The sequence below is a fragment of the Enoplosus armatus genome, chromosome 7 (assembly GCF_043641665.1).
Source record: "Enoplosus armatus isolate fEnoArm2 chromosome 7, fEnoArm2.hap1, whole genome shotgun sequence".
NCBI lineage: Eukaryota > Metazoa > Chordata > Actinopteri > Centrarchiformes > Enoplosidae > Enoplosus > Enoplosus armatus.
In genome coordinates, this window is record NC_092186.1 from 12,492,207 (window position 1) to 12,512,419 (window position 20,213).

General features: G+C 43.9%; 1 protein-coding gene across 2 annotated transcripts in view; it reads left to right on the forward strand.

Annotated features, from left to right (window-relative positions):
- The window catches only part of trabd2b (TraB domain containing 2B), a 61,658-nt gene that overhangs the window by 21,358 nt on the left and 20,087 nt on the right, over positions 1-20,213 (forward strand). For both annotated transcript variants that reach the window (XM_070909116.1, XM_070909117.1), the window contains exons 3-4: positions 14,570-14,716; positions 19,487-19,661. In XM_070909116.1, coding sequence (XP_070765217.1) covers positions 14,570-14,716; positions 19,487-19,661 — 322 coding nt within the window. The remainder of the gene's footprint in view (positions 1-14,569; positions 14,717-19,486; positions 19,662-20,213) is intronic.

Sequence of the window (20,213 nt, forward strand, 5' to 3'; positions counted from 1 at the left end):
GGGTGTTGATGGGGGCGCGGACACAGAGAGGGGGGGGGGGGTCAGTGAGAACTGGAAATGAGTTGGAGAGAAAGGAAAGAGATGGTGACCTGAGGAAAAGGGAAGAAAGAGGAGAGTTTTGTTTTGGCGGGGTAAACATTCTCGAGCTTGTTCAAAAGGTAACGTCCCCAGACTGCAAACATCAGTGTGTTTCTGTTGGCTTTTTTTTAATTTTTTTTCTTTGAGGTCCAGCATGTGTTTGTATGTGTATGCATGTTTATACCAGTGTGTGTTTGATTGTGTGTTACTTCCTTTATGGTATTTTCACAACAATGGCTGTGGTGGAAAGAGTATTTATTTGTGGGAGCTGCAGACTACAATCATTCTTTTCCATTCTTCTGCTGTAACCCTGAACTGTGTGAGGCATCTGTCAGCAAGCCCCTCTGTGTGTATGTGTGTGTGTGTGTGTGTGTGTGTGTGTGTGTGTTGAGCCATTGAAACCACGGCTACTCACCCATAACCACACACTGACGATTGGGTCACTGGCACACACTCATGCATGTAGGCGAACATATAAACACTCACAGAGACACACACACACACACACACACACACACAGGCTGTGGCACCGCTTGATGTGGCTCCATTTCCACTCAATCGACTCTGACAGATATTGTTTTCAATGACCCTCAAGTTGATAACATCATGTCTCTGTGTGTTCGTGTGTGTGTGTGTGTGTGTGTAACATCTTAAGTAACAAACTGGAGCCTCAGCCTCAACTTCAGCACTTAATTACTGTCAGAAGATGTGTATAGCTGGTACTAAACCAACAGTGATCTAGTAAAATCCCAGTGTTAATTAAGATAGGCTTTGGCCCAGCAGGGAGTGTGGTGAGATGGAAACTGAGAGCTTGGTGTGGAAAAAAAAGCTCACCAGTAATACACATATAAATAGACAGGGTCTCAGTGAAGCAATTCTTGTTTTCAGGCATGCACAAAGGTTAGGTTCAGACCGAAAGAAACACTTTGTCTATTTTATAGCGCAGAACATAGAAGGCATATCATCTCGTACAATAAAAACGAAATAAACAGCTCTGGAAACTCACAGCAGCTTTGATAGGAAATTGTTTCCTCTGTGGTGAGACTTGGCCCATTAAGCTGAGGTGTGTGTGTGTGTGTGTGTGTGTGTGTGTGTGTGTGTGTGTGCACATGTGGATGTGAGACTGTGAGAGTGTTTGTTTGTGTGTCTGTGGCTCCAGAGCCGGTTCAAGCAGACAGTTGGCCTGTAGTCTCAGGCAGTGATCAAGAGAGAGATAACAATAAGGTTAAGCCAGGGTCACAAAGAAGTAGTGTGTGAGATTGAGTGGGTGTGTGTGTGTGTGTGTGTGTGTGTGTGTGTGTGTGCTGTCCTCACATGAAGTGTGTTGTAGCTGCACATGTTCAGTCATTTCCATCCAAACAACTGTTCTGTGTCTGTTCACCATCAACTTGGCTTCTGAAAGGAACGGCACCTTCACTTCTTAATCAGTGTTTTCCTACAACACAATACAAGCTACAGTTTTCTGACTCCGACTTTCTGTTTTTTTCAAGATTTGGAACTTCACCTGTCCACATGTAGAGTGAACTTGCAGTCTTGTACTCTCAGTTTAACAGCAAAGGTTTGTCTCCGGCCTAAAGGCCTGGTCACACCAGCATTTAAAATGGCGGATCCAATTCATTCCTATGGAATTATCGGAGTATATCATGCCCATTTTTTGCATAACTAGAAGAATTTTAACTTTAAAAGGTTAAAACTTTCTTTAAAAGTTTAAAAACACCTTACAAAAAGAGTAGAAAAATGTCTAAATATATTTGTCAACAGCTTTGTTTATTTCTATCCGTAAATAATCAAATGATTTTCACAGAAAACAATAAATAAACCTTATAAGAGATGGTGTTTTAAATATACCTCTACGCCAGTCCATACACATATTCTAAAACACTAAACATTGTACTGATCACTGCTACTAGCTGTTTCTTCCAAAGGTTTTATTCCTCCAGTGAAGACAAACTGCAGAAGTTGTAATCTTGTTTATCCAGTGCTCCTCCCGTCTGCTGCAGCATTCCTCTCCATCCGTGTGGCCTGTTTGATGATTTGCGGCCCATTTAAAGCCACAATCCTGTGATCTGTTGGTCGGGGTGGCCACAAACCCTCAGCATGGCTGACCAAGTCTGCCCTTGAGCTGCTGTGGGCTGCACACACACACACACACACACACACACACACACACACACACACACACACACACACACACACACACACACACACACACTGTCTCATACACAAGATGTAGAAAAAAAAAACACAGACACACGTAGACATATGTATGTGCCCACATATATACAACTCACACCTACTGTATGCACACACATACACATGCACACACTCCCAAACACTGAATTATGGGTCTTTCCCACAGGCTGATCCTCTCTGTCAGAAGCCTGTGCTGAGCTGTGGTCCAAACCCAATGTTTTCCTTAATAGAGGGTATGGGTGCTAAAACTATTAGAGGCAGCAATCATAGTCTTAATCATATTGGATTTCTTCATACCAAGCACTTTCCCTGGGAGGCTACGGGGCTGAGAGCTCTGGGTGGTTGGAGGTTGGATGAATATGGACGTGTATGTGAGTGTCTGTGCCTCGTAAGAAAGTAAGAAAGAAAGAAAGAAAGAAAGAGAAAGGGTAGATGTGATGCTTTTTAATAGCATATTTAATTCCAAAGGAAATATGGCGACAAAGACAGATAAAAAGACACATATATACATGCATTTATGTATAGTTATACTTCAGTAGTCTACATCTGTGTGTATGTATATAGATGGTTTTGAGTATGGTAGATGGTGCCGTTTAGCAATCGGTGGGTTGAGAGGCTTCAGGTAAGACTTGCATGCAGTCACAGCACCAGAGTCCTGATAACAAAGACATAAATACCGAGATACAGGAACAGCCAAGAATGTGACAGAGCAAAATAAAACTGGTAGTAGAAATATGTGTCACTGATTCATGAAGGAATAAATTCATGTGTGCACCAGACGTGGTGAAATTTAATTCCCCGTTGGCGCTGTGCTAGAATTATCCCAATGGCTCACACACACGCACGTTATGCATGCAGCAGCCACGCAAACAACAAGCAAACAGAGAATGAGCTCAGTTGCTTTCACCCTCTCCGTCCGCTACCATCCTCTGACTTTCTCCACTTCTTTCTCTCGCTCTCACACACACATACAAAAATGAATCAAGGTTGTAAATAAATTAGGGAGATTGTGAAAAACATTCTCTAAGCGTTGGCGTAGGCTCAAATCAACAGAGCTGAGCGCCTAAACTGCAGATTTATGAAATAATGAGAGTCTTATGAGGGCAGTTAAATGCCCCGTCTCTGATGCAACAGCCAGCGCCGCTCCTAGTCAAGGCCAGCTAGAGGAAGAGCTACTAATCTACGGCCAGCGTTACTGTAACTCCTTCACCACATGCCGTCAAGACTCTGCCTTCCACCTCCAAACCACGGGCAGCATGGAGGAGTTATTTCCCATGTCCTATCACTGGGCTCTCTCTCCAACTTCACCGCCTCCCACTCGGTGCTTCTGTGACTTTTTCTGTCTGTTTGTTTGTCTGTTTTTCTCTGTCTCTATGTTGGCTCCTTTCTCTGCCCTCCCTCTTCCTCACACACAAACACTGTTTTCTTCTGTCTCTCACACACAAACACAAGCAAATGCACTCATGCGCTTACACAAATCCTTGTTCTCTCCAGCTCTCCTTCCTCCAACACTGATTAGTTGCTCTGATGATGCAGGCAGACTCATTCATGGGTTTGCTCGTAAACATGATTAATTCCTCCTCAGTTCAATTTTCGGCACAGGCCTGATGTCTGCATTAGCTGTCAGTGTGAGCAGGTTCTGTTAATTAATTGCAGCATGGTGAGGCCAAAACGTCTGAACCACAGCAATTAAGAGTAGCACTTTGGAAGCCTCCTGGCTGACGTCCTGACTACATAAATCTTGTTGTTTGTCTCCCCAAAATCTTAACTGCTAAACATTTTCTGATCAAGGGGTCAAGTTTATTGATGCTCACTAAGTTGTGAAAGAAAATGGTTTGACCATTGGACCAAAAGGTCAGAAGTCAACTGATAGATGTTTTAAACTCAACAAGTCGGCGGTTTACAGAGGAAGATCTATTCGCTAGGTTAGGTCTCTTCTTTGCTAATTCATCTAGAAACTTCAATGGAAGTTTCTTCAATGAAAACTACCTTAAACATGCTATCAGTGAAATATTACTCCTGCAACTTACAATTACTTTTTGCTTTTTTTGCATCCAAGAGAGAACTTTATTAATGGCCATGCTTTTGCAGGTTTTACCCCAACTAACCTAATATTACAATCCAATTACATCCTTTTAATGCAAGAGGCAACCAATGTGACAAACCTGTCCGTTTCAGGGTATCCATGTATTCTTTTTTGTCTTCTGAGTTGGGTCTTTCAAACAATACAGCTCTTGAAGGCAATACTTTTCAACAACTGACTTTCACATGTAGGCTACCACTGGTGCCATATGTATGCTATGGGTAAGTGAAACACTTAATAACATCAGGAACCTCTATTATACCACTTCTTTATACCTCATTTTCAGTTTTACACACTCACTTTCCTCCCTAACACCTCTTTTCCCCCTCAGCTGTCATTACATGTTTTTTCTTACTTTTCCTTCCCTAGTTTGGTCTGTATCTCCAGCTGAGCTTTCACTCCTCTGTGAAGGCTGTTGGCTGCCATTTAAAGGCCTCTGTGAGGATGGTGGAGTTTCGTGTGGGTGTGTGCATGTCTGTGAGTGTGCGATATCTCTCCGTATGATCAGATACTGTGGAAGTGGATTAAGAAGTGTTCAAGTGTACCAAGATGTCCCCAGTCAGTCAGACTGTTAGTCGGCTCTTCATCTGCTTTTCATTCACACAGAAAGAGAGTGAAACGGAGGAGGGAGAGACCGAGAGAAAGAACGATGGCCGGAGTTTACATGTTGTCTGTAATCAAACCAGGGCAGCACAGAAAGGTTATCTCATGTTATGTACCCATGTGCATATTTTTGTGAGTAGTTTGTCAGGTTTTGTAGGTAATTATATTAATTTACTAACTACTCAACAGCAGAAGTCATCAGTTACATTACTTCCGTTCCGTTACACAGCCCAACTCTGATAAAGTGCCTTCTACCAACTCTGCACGCAGCTCCTCTGAGAGGTTCACATATCCTCCAACTCTGAACAAAACCCAGCTGATTCGTGAACGTGGCCTTACCAGTGGCCGGCTAACCAGCATGTAAAAAAAGACAACAAAGGAGTTACAGGAAGGTACATTCCTCCTCTTTTGGCAGAGGCTGAGGAATATGTCCTGGACCGGTCTCTCCACTGAATGCACAAAATTAACAAAATTATACACACACACACAAGATTTTAAAATTACGATGGACAGCATGCAGCATAGCAGTGGGTTAATCTTCCTCTCATTACTGTAAGAAAAGATGCAGCCAATAAACATTTTCCACCACTAAAAATACTTTTTATATCTGTCAAACACATCAGACTCTCTCTGGTGGTCCCACAGTTGTTAAGTGCTGGCAAACCTCAGCAGTTGGGGAGGTTGAACACATTTGTGTGTGTTTGTGTGTCTCTGTCTTCGCTTCATCTAAGGCAGCTTATTCTCCCCGGGAAGACGATTTGGACTCTTATTTAACACTCCCTCACACACATATACTGCTTGTTCACAGTCTGTGTCTCGTTTGTGCCTGAAAGGTATACATTACAATCTTGCCCTGTCTCTCTCTGCTTTCCTGCAGGCTGAATACGCTCGCATGAAATTGAACATTTCTCCTGCTGATTTGCCGTGAAATGGTGCGCTTGTGTGGGATTACGCCGCCTTAGCTTCGGCATCGAGTCTAATAGAGCCGTGACTGAAGGGAGCGGAGGAGAGGAGAGGAAGTTTGGTCCACTTACTCCTCCTTCTGCTGCTCCAGTCTATTAGACAGTCAGAGCACTGTGCAATTTGGACAAACTCTGTAGTGAAGACAGACGCATGTGGAAACGCAAACACACAGTATCCACATGCATGCACGTATGCACACAAGCATTGAGTTACAAGTGCATGCTCATACAGAGAGCGCGAGTGTGTACGATGTGGAGCACAGGAAGGAGGAAGGACATGAAAGCTAAATAAACAGAGATCAGTGACAGTGGTGGAAGGAGAGCCGCCATCAAATGGAGGAGAGGAGAGAATGAAAGGGACGAGTGGGAGAGGGATGAAGGGCTGTTGCTGAACTGTATAATCTAGAGATTTGTCATTGAGAGTGCATAACCTGGGTGGGGAAAGGGAGGAAGGCCGGTGATTGAGGGTTTGAGAATTGACGGAAGAGACATGAGTTGTTTTTGAAGAGATGGGGACAGGACAGAGGATGGAGAGGCTTTGGGAGGATGAAGGGAGATGGTGGAGGACAAAACTGGCCAGCTGTACTCCAGACCTGTAAAACAGAAGAGGAGGAGGAGGAGGAGGTGAGGGGAAATAGGTCTGCTCCCTCCTCTCTCGCCTGATTAACTGTAAACAGCCGGCCTTTCTGTCTCTCTTTTTGGCGTATTTTTACATGACACCCCCCGCTGCATCTCCTCCACCTTTTCTCCTTCTCCTTCTTTTCTTCTCATGGTGTCTCTCACTTTATTCCATCTCTCTCACTTAATTTTTTCTCTCCCCCTCCTCCATTTACTGCCTACTCCTCTACTGAAACACACATGCACAACATGCAGATCTTAACTCAAACATAAAAACCTCTCAATCATATCTCTTTTTTATAGCTATGATCTGCTGCAATACACTCTATGCTACTAAAGTGTCCACTGCTCTGCAGGGGAAATCCAGTCCGCCTGTCAAAGAGTGCAAACAAGAGCAATTCAGTCTTGGATGCTTGCTGAGGTGCACACACGAACTCACGAACAAGCGCACAAACCTGAAGTGAACTAATGATTTATTTAAGGAAAAATCAGTTTGACAAAATCTGGCATTACATCACTTGAATATCATCAGAACGATGTGTGACCGCTGAAGGTTGCATGCGTGCTTGACTTGCACGCACACACTGAAACCTCTGCAAGGATTCCTCTCTTTAAAAGGAATGAATTCAGTCACCTGGACCAACTGTTTGGACACTTGCAGTTTCTCAATCTGGATCCGTTTTTTCCCTCCATTACACAATTTATGTTCATGCAGGAGATTATGTGCTGCTCTCGTGTTTCTGCCGGACCTCAGATGTGGACTTTGCAAAGGACAAATCATTCTTTGGGAATTATTCTGTCTAAAACCATTAGTCCAACTAAAGCAGACTCTGGGAGATAAGAGAGAGTGGTCGGGCCCTGGTTTGGGGCCGGGGAGACATGTTTTAAACATACACGGCTGTTTCTGCCTGCTCCTTTCTCATGCCGTGGAGAAGACCCAGCTCATCTGGTTTGGATAGCATCACACATCATAATGGGAGCCGGATAAATCCGATGGAATTCAATGAGAGTTTTTCCCTTGGAAAAAAAAAGCAGACTGAGAAATGTGTTAGGATTAGTGGAGGCCATGATGTTAGAAGTGGACTACGAGCTTTGATGGAGATAAGGTTAGAGTGACCTGATCTAGGGTACATTTTAGCAAGTCCTGTAATCTTATTTTCCTTAAAACAACTGAAGAAATCTGGTGGGTGAGATCATTTAATTTAATTCATGTGCAGTTTATTTACATCAGTGATCTTATAGTATAGTTTATTGAGATAAAGCAGATCACACCATTAAATACAATAAATGATGCTTGGCTTTTGAAGCCAACACAAGGTGTGTTTTTTCAGTTCTCAGTGATTTAAAGGAGATCATTTTATATACCCTAATATATAATACGTTATAATAGTTGCAATTATTATAGCATCTTTTTGAATCCCAATCTATTCACAAGAAGAGTCATGTTTAATTCAATTTAAAACTGATTTTGGCCACTTAGGGGCATTGCAACAGGCTGTAAACTTTATCTAAACGTTGACATATTGAATTAACAGTTCGTTTATGAGAAACAGAGCAACATTGGCATTGTTTAATATTCACTCTCCTTTTAGCTCTGTTTTGGTCTCTACCAACTCCTGAGGGATCTGTCTCTTTAGTTGCTAAATGCTCCACTATGTTCACCAACTAGATGCTTAAACACTCTGTAGAGCTGCAGATTTAGGTGATAGTTCTCTGTGGGTTTGTCAGCAGTGATACCATTCAGCATATACACAATCATTTGGTCTATTGTTAATATAAAAATATTGATTAGTGCAGCTTTAATTTACCTTTTTTTAATCAAGTGTTGTGTTTTTACATGTATTTACTTCTGACCACCTCTCCACCTGTCGCCTTTACCTACATTACTCCTGCTTAGCTGTGTTGTCCTCATATATTTACACATAGACTTATTCCTGTCCAACAGCTCTGGGCCCTTGATGTTAAAAGAAAAAACAAAAATTAGCACAATTTCCCTCCATAATTTTCCACCACTCTTTCGCACCCCACACCCTCTGCTTGGGGGCATTCACGGCGAGGGACCAGCTGTGCGCTTTTTCACTCCGGATCAAGTGATACTTTATTATTTTCTCTGTTTTCTGGGGAGGCAGGAAAGCTGGGATGACTGGCGCAGCGGCAGCGCTGCCAAGTCAAACAGCAGGGTTTATTTGTGGACAAGTGTAGGGGCGACACCCACCCCCCCCATTCTGCAGACTCTTATTAAGAGAAGAGAGAGGAGGCTCTGGGGACTGGAGGGGTGTATACAGTATGTGTGGGTGCCTATAGGTCTGGTTTTATTGGAGGAAAGGCGATAAACAAGTGGAGAAGAGGTGGAGGTGGAGATGGAAAGACCGAACTTCAGTCAGAAGAAAGGAAGGATAAGAAAAAGACGAGGAGGGGGAATTTTACTATTTCAAGCTAAGAGAGAGGGATATCTCCCATCATTAGACCCCCACCCCCTGCCTCAGAAAGGAAATAAGACAGGATGCAAGGAAGAAGGAGGGGGAAGAATAGGAGGCTTTCTGTGGAAGCTGGGAGCAGCAGGCCTCTGCCACTGGGATTGTCCCTCTGGTAATCCCTGGATTTCCTAGGCTGAGACAGGACGTAGACCAGGCCGGGTGAGAGACTTAGTGGGACAGAGAAAGAGAGAGAATGAGAGAAGAGAGAAAGGAAGTGGGAAGTGAAAGAGACACAGAGACAAAGGAGAAACAATATTCAAAATACTGCTGCTGTCTTATGTGGAAAAGATTTAAAATGTCTTCTCTTTCATTTTCTACAATATATGGATTGTATACAGGTATTGCTCAGAGAGGAATGTGCTGTGTATAATTATTAGCGTGTGTGCTTATGGGTGGTTGTATATGTGTTTGTGAGTGTGCATGCAAGTGTGTGTGTGTGTGTGTGTATCGTGGGTATTAACAGGGATAAAGATCTGGAAAAAAGCAAGGCTCTGGCTTGCTGTAGCTCAAGCCAGATGTGATGAATTGAAAGTGCTGCTCACCTTCAAATAAGCAAACGATACACGCAGAAAGGCGTCGAAGGGCTGTAAAACAATTTTGGCAATGGGCTGACGTTGGAGGTCGCGTTTGCGGCATTTTTATGCTTGAATGTTGCCTTCAAAGCCCCTGACAGGTAACTCGATTCCCTTGGAGGGGAAAAAAAGAAAGAACAAGTCTTGAGAACCTTGTTGATAAAACTGTAAGAGACAACAAGGAAGCTATCATGTGAGACTGTCCAGACAACTTTGATGTGGTCTTGTGTGACACCATCTTTCCACCCTAATGTATTCAAGGTGCTTCTCAGAGACTTAAAGATCAGACAGCAGCAGGCTTTTAAAATACCCCCGCCACTGCTACATGCACATTCGAGCATGAAGTCATACTGAGATAGTACAAGTTGAAAGAAAATGGACACAAGGGTGCTGTTTATGAACACTTTTATGGTCCTCTACTGTGGCCATGAAGGGGAACGTACACTCACACAAACTGGTGTCCACCCTTTTTTGGGGAACTGCTCTGTGGGGAACTGGGATGAGCTATCGCACTTCTCCTATTCTTGGGTTGCCCTGGATGTTATTTCAACTCCCTGCCTCCTTCCCTCCAGTCACCCCAGGGTGCTGTGAACCCAATCCCCTCTTGTCGTCTGTAGCCGGAGCCCAGGGGGGAAGCCGGCTCGGCCTGGAGGAACCCAGCAGTGTGTGTCCTGGGTCAGGGGTCTAGCTCTTCTCTTTCTCGGGCGATGAAACACAAGCGGCTCTCAGGGAGACGAGAGCGGTCGAGGGGAACGCACCACCCTGAAACTGTTTGTACTGTTTTCTTTATCAGGGGCCGATTAAATGACCAGAGATAAAGACACAGAAAGAGCTGAATTCTCATTCTGTTTGTATGGTCTGTATTCAAAGGTACAAAGCTTTTAAGAATCAACTGATTGCTGATTAATTAATGAATATGTCTTGTGGTAATTACCAAAAACTCAGCACTATGTTTTCAGTGATTGATAGCTTCTTTTTCATCTTTAGTGTTTTTTGAAAATTAAGACCACACTTCCTGTTAACCAGAGAAAAAAGGAAACGTGCTTTATGTCACAAAGATAATGTCAACATGCAGATGTTAGCATTTAGCTCAAAGCACCGCTGTGCATAAGTACAGCCTCACAGAGCTGCTAGCATGGCTGTATAGACTCCTGGTCTCGTTTACATTTGAGGGTTTCTAAAACTATTCAAATGGAACAGTCTGAGAACTGCTCACAAGTCACAGACATGTGACCAGGGGTTTCAAATAGACACTGCGTCATTGCATCAAAAGGTCACAAACCAAAAAGGCTGACAACCATTGCAGTAAAGCAATCCGTCTGATTTCCTCTAGTGGCAGCCAATGTGATTTATTACTGTAATGATGTTACGCACAACACCTGAGAGGACAAAAACAAGGAGAAGAAAGTAAATAAGTAAGAGAGTAAAGCTGGGAGAAAAGATGAAGATGTGTGAAGGAACACACCTTCTCAGATCTCCTGCCTGACGCTGGCAGGCCACGCCATGCTTTCATGCACCTGACTGCCTGGTTATACCCGGTACCCACGCCAGGCTTGTACCCATACACTGTGTATACCACCTAACCCAAACTCTCCACGGTGCAAACGGAGAGGAATCACCTCCATCTGCACAACACATGCTCCTCTCATAGAGAACAAGGCTTTATTTGTCTTGTACCGTTCTTTCACACTTTCAACTCTCTCCGGCTTTTGTTCTCTGCTCTATGTCTTCCTCGTGCTATTACTCCTCCCTCCCTTTGTTCTTCCTTTCTTTCTTTCTTTCTTTCTTTCTTTCTTTCTTTCTTCTGTCAGTCTGCCGGATTGTGGAGTAGTGTCTCATTATGTTACCACAGCTTTGAGAGAAGAAGTGAGTAATGGATACAGAAATTAAAAGGGTGGTTCGAGGAAAGTGGACACGAGGAAAGGGAGGGGAAAAGATTGAAGCAGACAGGATTGATACGTGACAGTGTTTTGTTTTTCTTGATCTGTGTATAAACTGTTATTGTTGATGATGTGTGCTTTTCGTGCACGATTAACAAAGCATGCATGCAGCTGTCAAGTAAAAAGTAATCCTGGGTATTACATTTTCGCCTCTTTGCCAGAGTTCAGTGTTTGGCCTCCACAGTTTGACACTTCCTTCTGTTGTATCGCAGCCCGAAGCCCTTTAGCTCTATTCATCACTCACATTCTCCGATTCAGATTTAAGGAGGTATAATAGGGGAGTGATGTAGTCGACAAGAGTGAGCTCTCTCAGTTCCAGCACCTTGTCATCGGCACCTACTCACGCTTCAGACCCGTAAAACCTTCAAACAAGCTAACACTGTTGCTAGCAAACAGCCAGGATTTAACGCACTTCAAGGTCAATTGCTGCAATGCACACACGTTGATAAATGACATTTTCTGAAACATAAAAGATCTCTCTGATTTCTTTCTTTTTTTAATGTTGCTCCCACTCCTGCCCTACCCCTTTCTTTCTGTTTTCTTTCCAACGCTCGCTAATGAATTTTTGGAGTGCTGCACTCAGATCGCCGGTTCCAAGACCATCCGTGTGCTCTGCTCCTTCCAGCTTTGTTCTTATAAAGCTTTTATTTAATTACAATGGGAGTTTCTCACGCATGTATTAGATGAGACGGGGGGAAAAAAAGAGAGAAGATGGACCTGCAGTAGTAAACTGTGTGGTGAACAGTGTCAATGTTAGTTTCTTTGAAAAGGCCTGGCTGTAAAAGAGCCAGTCTGTCAGAGTGAGTGGACCACTTCAGCATGAGAACACCCACTCGGTCAGTCAACACATGGCGTGCGTGCACACACACATATTCACACATATGCATATGCATGCGAGCACACACACACACATTGGGAATGTTTGCATTTTTCCTCTCTCCCCCTCTCTCCCCCGCTGCCTCTCCCGCAGTGATTGACGTGCTCTTTCATTCAGCCCAGCACAAACTGAGGCGCCATGGTTACAGCTGCAGAGATGTTCTTTCCCCGGGAGACGGACAATATTGAAATAACAACTCCCTTAACAACACAACCAGCCACACACACCCCTCCCTTCTTACCATGCATCCTCTGCGGCACTCACCCTCCTGTCTGTCGTGTCTGGCGCAGTGTTAAGGGAAACTACTGGAGCTGGCAGCGCTACAGATTGCCTGGCAGGTGTGTGTGCTCTGCCAGCTCCCGCCCCTAAATCTGCCCAGGGCCTGCTCTGGTGTTTCTCTTGGAAAAACCCTCGAGACGTGGCAGAGAGCCCTGTGGGTCAAGGACTAGGGTCAGTGGCAACTTACTGGCACAGAATCAACATCTGCAGAAGCAGAATTAGCTACTACAGCTAGTTAGCCACCAGGCAGGTATTAGCTTCTCTGGGCCTGGCATCACACCTCAGCATGACCTTAAGTTTAGAGCAATAAAAGAATCTCACGTGAGATGGAAATAGAAATAGAAACGAGGTATAGTGTCATTATTCAAACAGCAGGAGGGCTTCTGGGTTGGAAAGTCTGGTGCTGAGATATGAGCTGAGAAAAGCACAAAAGTCATATTTTCTTCAGGACTGAAATGGTTTGATCGAGACCCGTTCCTGGATTATGAACCTCTGGCAGGACGACAGCGTGGTGCTGAGCATAGCAGAAAGTGTGCTCAATGAAACATGTCGAAAAGAATAAATAAGATCAGACTAAGTTCTTGGTGCTGCAGTGGGAGTAAAAGGGCTCGGGATCCAGCGCTGACAGAGAGATGAGAAGAGGATGGACAAAGGGAGCAGGAGAAAAGCAAAGACATGAAAGGGGGATAATGAGAGAGTTATATATGCCGTTAGCTCATCAGATGTCTCTTTGCATTATGAAAAAAAGTGCACTAAAGCCAAAATGAGCCCACACGACTGGTTAGCAAACACAATGACCTCAGAGAGAGAGTCACAAGGTTGAGCTTAGAGCTTGGTTGTGATTATCCCGGCATAAAGGTTACCTGGAGTTGAAACATTCAATATGCACGATATGGGCATTTATGATTGCGAAAACATAACTTAATTGCGTGAATTACGACCCAGACTTCTGACATGGGGCTCAATCAGTTGTGCAGCTGTATCGGCCTTAAGCTGCTCCACAAATCATCTGGGCCTGGATACTGACGTTCTCCCCGCAGTATTTTCCGACGCTCTAGTCAGGTTTCTTGGTAATTAGGATCATAGGCGTGGATCAGCGTGGTGTGGTTTGAAGATATGATGAGCTGAGTCACTTGTTCTAATCAAGTCAACTGAAACTGTCTTGGGTGCAATGTAGAACTGTGTGAAATCTCCTGTACACAGAAAGAAAAACGACCACTTCTCCCATAGCACACCTCTGGTTCCTGTAAGAGAGCTTAACAGTGATTGACAACTCGGTCCCGATTGCCAGGCCAGTCAGAGGTGGCGTGGGATTGTAGAGGGCGGGAGCAGGGAGGTTGACCCCTGGTGTCTAGGACAGCTGTGGAGTCGTTGGACTGGCTGGCGGCTGCACGCTATAAATTCTCTCTAAAGAGGGTTTACTTTTGATTTTAATGGGTGCTGTAAATTTACGGCACCCTGGCCTGGTGAAAGAGAAAGAAGGGTTATTTTTAAAGGGTCTCCCTGTCTCTCTCTTTCTCTCTCTTCAGCTCTCCCTTTCTTCCCCTTTTCTCTCTCCTTCAGAAGAAAGTCGGTGGAGTTTTGCCATGTCTTTTTGTGGTCTGCTTTTACCTGAAGTCAGCCTGTATGGAAAGCGTATGAAAATATCCTGAAAGAAATGAAAACGCTGCAACTGAGTCGGGGCAACTTCCACCGACTCGCAGAAATAACGGCTTCATTGTATATTAAGGTCACATAATATTTTTAAAGAGGAACACTGGCCGTGCTTGCACAGTTTCTCCCCCTTTCATGGCAAATTCCTCTTTAGCGCAGAGCAGAGAAAACTGAGTTTGTGGATGCAGAAAGTAACAGCACCCTTCCTGCCTTTCTGTCTCTCTCTCCCTGCAGGTGCTGTTTGCTTTGAACCAGACGCTGCTGCAGCACGAGGGCGTCCGAGCAGGCAGCCTGCAGGGCTCCTACACCACTGAAGACCTCATTACCCACTACAACTGTGGTGATCTCAGCTCCATCATCTTCAACCATGACACCTCACAGGTTGGTCTCCTCCTTTAGATTTTAGAAGATGGTTCATCCCAAAATAAAAATATAATCACTCTCTGTTCACTTTTCCTTCAGTTAAGACAGTGTTAACTTTTGCAGCTTTGTGTCAACCTTCTGCGGAACAACTGAAGTCAATTAAAACAGCCGGTTTGAAAAAAGGGCAACAGAAAGACCATAAAATGAGTATGGACCATTTGCCCAGCATGATGCCATTATTGTGCTTGGCCAAAAAATCCTAAATGTTTCATATTTTCCCACTTACAAAATTCTACATGGTCCAACAACAATCTGCTTGAAAGGTCTTACAGCCTTTATGCTCTTAACAATGTGTTTCCCAGATTATGTAAAGTCGTAACCAAAAGATGTCACATGTCAGGTTACTTTTATGCCACAATCAGATTTGATACGATGACAGCCCAACAGATATGGGTTTTTTTTTGCAGGTGCTGGGTAACATGCCTTTTTTTGTCTGCAGTGTAAATGTTTTTGTTTTGTTTTGTTGAACAAAAGGATGGTCAAGTTTCTGATATAGTAAAATATTCACCACCAGCTTATTTGCAGCTTGGGTCCAAAAACATCTTTAACAGTATTCAAAAACCCAAATCTGTCAGACTCTTGATTTGAGTTGGCCACCCTCTCATACCCACTTCTCTGCCATTACGCTATCATCACCTCAAACTTTTAGGCTTTCCACAAAACTGCACATTGCCATCTTAATCCCTCTCAACCTCAAGTTACTTGATAGTCTGACACTTTAATAGCTCTGGACTCGGCCATAAATACACCATCTGACCTCCCCTAACTTTGTGTTTCCTAACATAGCCTCTGCTCCTTCAGTGACGGCCTCCTCGTCAGTCTTCACACCCAGCTCTGCTACAGTAGCTGTCAAAAGGCCATTCAGTATATAGAGCGCACACATACATAGGCGCCGCGCGCAGTAGCTCTCATGCTATCTCCACTCTTGAATGCAGATTTACTCGAAAGCCCTCCTCATAAGTCAATTACGCTGTGTCAACCTCCCTCACTGATCCTCAAGTCTCATTAAACCTAACACACCATGTAACCTCAACTCACCACTCAACTGCAGAGATTCCACATCATTTACACTAGAGTCACACAAAGTAAGAGAAAGTACGCACAACTCACTATTCATACACTTCAAATATCACCATGCCTCTGTTGTTAAGCCTTGACAAAAGACACACATCTCTCTCTTTTTTTCTCCCTTCGCCTCCCTCACTGTCGGCGTCGATCCATCTCTTCCTCTCTGGGGGCCATGAAGAGCTTGTTAGCCACAGTTTCACCAGCAGTCGTGGCTACAGTCGTCTCCTGCATGAACGCTTTAAATCATACCAGTGTGCCCTTGCTCCTCATGTCATAATAACATGTATTAACATTCCCCAGCACATGCTAGAGCAATCAGACGCCTGACTGTGGAGCCTGCTTCTGTAGCCTGGTGATCTATAGCAGGTTTGTGTGTGAACTTCAAGGGCAGTAAAAGAGCAGGTGTTTTTTTGATCGATAGGACCTTATCCAGAGGCCCTCCAAAACCCCCAGATACTCTCCCAGTTCAATCTTCATCATATTAGAAAGAGGTCGATGATGGGCCCCAGAGCAGAGCACGGCAGGATGGTGCAGGACAGGTTAATGCTTTTCAACAATCAACCGGTCCCAAATCCATCACGGACGTCAAAGATAGACAGAGACAGATAAGATAGAACAGGGATATAAGTTAGGAGGAGGTTTAGATTAAAAAGCCCCACAAAGACAAGTTGGAAAGAAGCAACTTCAAAGAATTTTGTCATATTTCCTGCTCACTTTAAAAATTGCTGTAGATGTAGAGCACAAAGATGAAAGTTGATATGATATAGTTGTCCATAACTGCTATCTGCATTGTTTTGTAAGGTGAAATTTAACCTAAATACTGGAACATTCTGATGGTTGCTTAGGAATTGATTATGTTCCCTCATTTATTTGTTTTGTGCCACAATATCACGTGGTGAATATTTGGTGCTTTTATGGTTTAATGCTGAGAGAAAAGAAAGGAAAGGACAGGATGGGAAAGGGGAAATGAAAGGAAAAGAAGGCAAGGGAAAGAAATGGGGAAAAAAAGTATGAGAGAAGAGAACAGAAGAGAAAAAATGAACTTCAAAGAGCCGAATCCTGAATTAAGAATAGAAGAGAGTAAATTGGTGGCAGACTGACTGAGCAAGTGAGTGCAGAGCGATACTAGTAGTGAGGAAGGGAGGAAATATCTCCCTGTCACTCCACATTTCCTGTGCAGGTTGGGATACGAAGCAGCTAATGGCCTTTGCTGTGATAAGTTATCTGCATTTACCACTACACTCCCACCTTGACCCCTCTCCGACCGAACACTCTTTTTCTCTCGTCATGAAACACTCACGCGATCCTCACTCATCAGAGCAATGATGAAGCACTCCGTCTCCACCTCCCTCTCTCTAACTTATTCCCCCATATCCATCCAGCTCTGCTTCCTTTAACCGTGAAGCATGAACCCCTGTCATTCTGGAGGAACCTGGGTCATTCACAGAGACAATACAAGGCTTCAGGCTACAAATATCTGTGTGAATTTCCTTCTTTCTGGCTTTCTGTCCCCATTGAGTAACTACATGTAGAGATAGGTAAGATAAGTGAGTAATGTGGTTTATGTCATACAAACAATTTGGATTTATGCTAGTAGCGGCTAATGGAGCCTCGAGCCGCTGGCCTCAAGCAGAGATGGGGAGCGAGCCACAGAGGTCTGGTGAGCTCACTTCTTTCTAACTCCACACCCCCAGATTGTTTTCATTTTCAAACTTGTAGTCGTTTACACCAACCGAAGTGACATCACTTTTTTCACATATGCAGCAGTACTCCCAAAGACCTGTAAACACTTTGACTTTGATGTGTAGAATCGGTGGAGTCACAAATGAAAGAAATAAAAATCTGATGTAGGTGTGAATTAGAACCTTTCAACCATTATGTGAAACAGACTGCAGGAAGAGCAGTCGAGGGAGTGAGAGAAGATGTGTCAGACAAAGACTTTGGATGGATGCTGGAGAGCAGCACCTTGTTCACATGTGGTACAATAAATCCCCCCATGTATTCAATGTTCAAACACACACACACACACACACACACACACACACACACACACACACACACAGATTTATGCATCATTTACAGCTGTTCTACTGTGGTGTCAACTTGTAACTCAGTTTTAGACAGTGTCTGTATGTTTGCATGTGTGTGTTCTTGTCATACTCAAATACAATTCCAGATTAAACACATCTGCATTATGTGAACTCAAACACACATGGAGACACAAAAACATACTGTGACATAAAAACCCAAATCTTTCTTTCTTTAGTCCCATCCATTGCTTCATTCTTTCCGACTTGGGAAGAAAGACTGAAGTCTGGGTAGCCTCAGTTGCACTCCTGGTTGCATAAGAGAGACCAGAGAAGGAAGGTGACAGAAACAGAGATCCCACTGAATTAACAGGGGAAGGAGGACTGATCAGGTCAGTTTGGATGATACAAAACACACAGAGAGAAAGGCAGTGAAGCCCATTGCACCCTCCTTGCAGTTGGTGAAAAATCCACTCTGAAATGGTTTGCGCATAATATTGAGCTTTTACAGATCCCAAACCTGTGTGTGCCATATGCTGAAAAAAAAATATATTGTATTAAACTTTAAGTACATTTATATTATAAAGACAAAGTGCAATCAAAGTGCAATGGGCCGAAGCGTAGATCTGATCTCAGTGCCAGATGAAAGATAAAAATCATTATGAACATCAAGGCCAAATTCCATGGAACGCTGGCCAGTGAATCTTTAGATATCATGGATCATCTAAAAGTCCAAAATAGGAATTATAACACATGGAAGAGAATTTCAGCACCATAATAGTACAAACAGTCTCAAGTTAAGAAAAGAGGTATTTATTACTGGCAGTAAACAGCATGCCAGGAAGAGGTAACAGACCAAATGTATTGGGATTTCACCCATCTCCAATATTTAACATTTTGTTGCATATACATCAAGAGAAAGAGCCAGAAAATGTCAAATACGGGTACAGGGATAGCCTGACAGGAAGTGAAAGAACTGCAGACAGAGAAAGTGAGACTGTGTGTTCAGGTGTGTCTGTGTGTTTCTGAGTTGGACAGCTGAGACCACGATGCCAAACCCCGGCAACCCTGCCGCCGACCCCCGCTCATCCTCACAGATTAACAGCCTGCTGAATCCACTGATGCAGCCAAGAGTGGAACAGGGCCAGTGTGGTCTGTCTCTGCCTGTCTGGCTCTTAATAAATCACACAGCAATTAAGCACACATTCACACGCTCACACTGGTGGAGATACTGTACTTGCCTGCGTGCAGTGCACCCACACACACACACACACACACACACACACACACACATATAAACACATTAGTGTACACAGTCACATACAAAAATGTGCCACAGCCTAAACACACACTTGTGGTGTTGACACTTTTCTCTCCTCCCTCTCGCCCTGTCATTCATTGATGCTGTCTCATCTAAAATATGTATAGCAATTCATCGCATTGGTCATTTTCTGTCAAGCCGTCATGCCACAAACACTCCTGGTTGCCAGGTCTCACACTCAAATGGGCACACACATTTGCCAGGTTGTCACCAACACCCCCATTCAGTCCTCCTCTTTCATCCATCTCATTTTTTCCTTTCTTTTTGTGTTTGATGTATGCTAATGTATCTAATTTTCTCTCTCTCTCTCAGCTGCCTCACTTCATCAACAGCTCCCTGCCAGCTCATGACCGCATGACGGCACAGCAGATTGACAGCTACTTCCGCCAGGAGCTCATCTACAAACGCAACGAGCGGATGGCTCGCCGCGTATCCGCCTTGCTGCAGAGAAATCCCAACCAGACATACTTTTTTGCTTTTGGTGCAGGTAAGGGAGTCTCAGCTACTGCATCTGGGATGTTTAGGGAGAGGTATAGGTTCAGTTTCTAGCCCTCAGCCCCTTCAAAAGGCCACCACAGCTGACCTTTGCCCCACTGGTTATGGGATGTCTCTCTAAACTGCAGGCCAAACAATTTGAGAATCCATCGTGGCAGCAACTCCAACCTGAATCTCCATTTTGCATTAAATGAGGTCTTTCCAAATACATTCTGATTGGAGCTGAGAGTGTGTGTTTGCATGTAATTGTGAAGTGAAAGAGAGATCAGGTTTGCTTTGGTCTGGAACAACGATTCTGTCAGCGTTAATGTGTGTTTATGGTGAACAATTTGCTCTCTTTTGTGTTTGAAAGCAAAACTGGATAAAAAGCAGGACAATAATAGTGTACAATGGTTCCCAGATCTCTGGCATGAAAAACTGTGTGTCTATACATGTGTATACACACACACACACACACACACACACACACACACACACACACACACAGAAGTCTCAATTACAGCCAGCTCCCACCTCAGAAATGAAGAAAACATGAGCTGTTTGT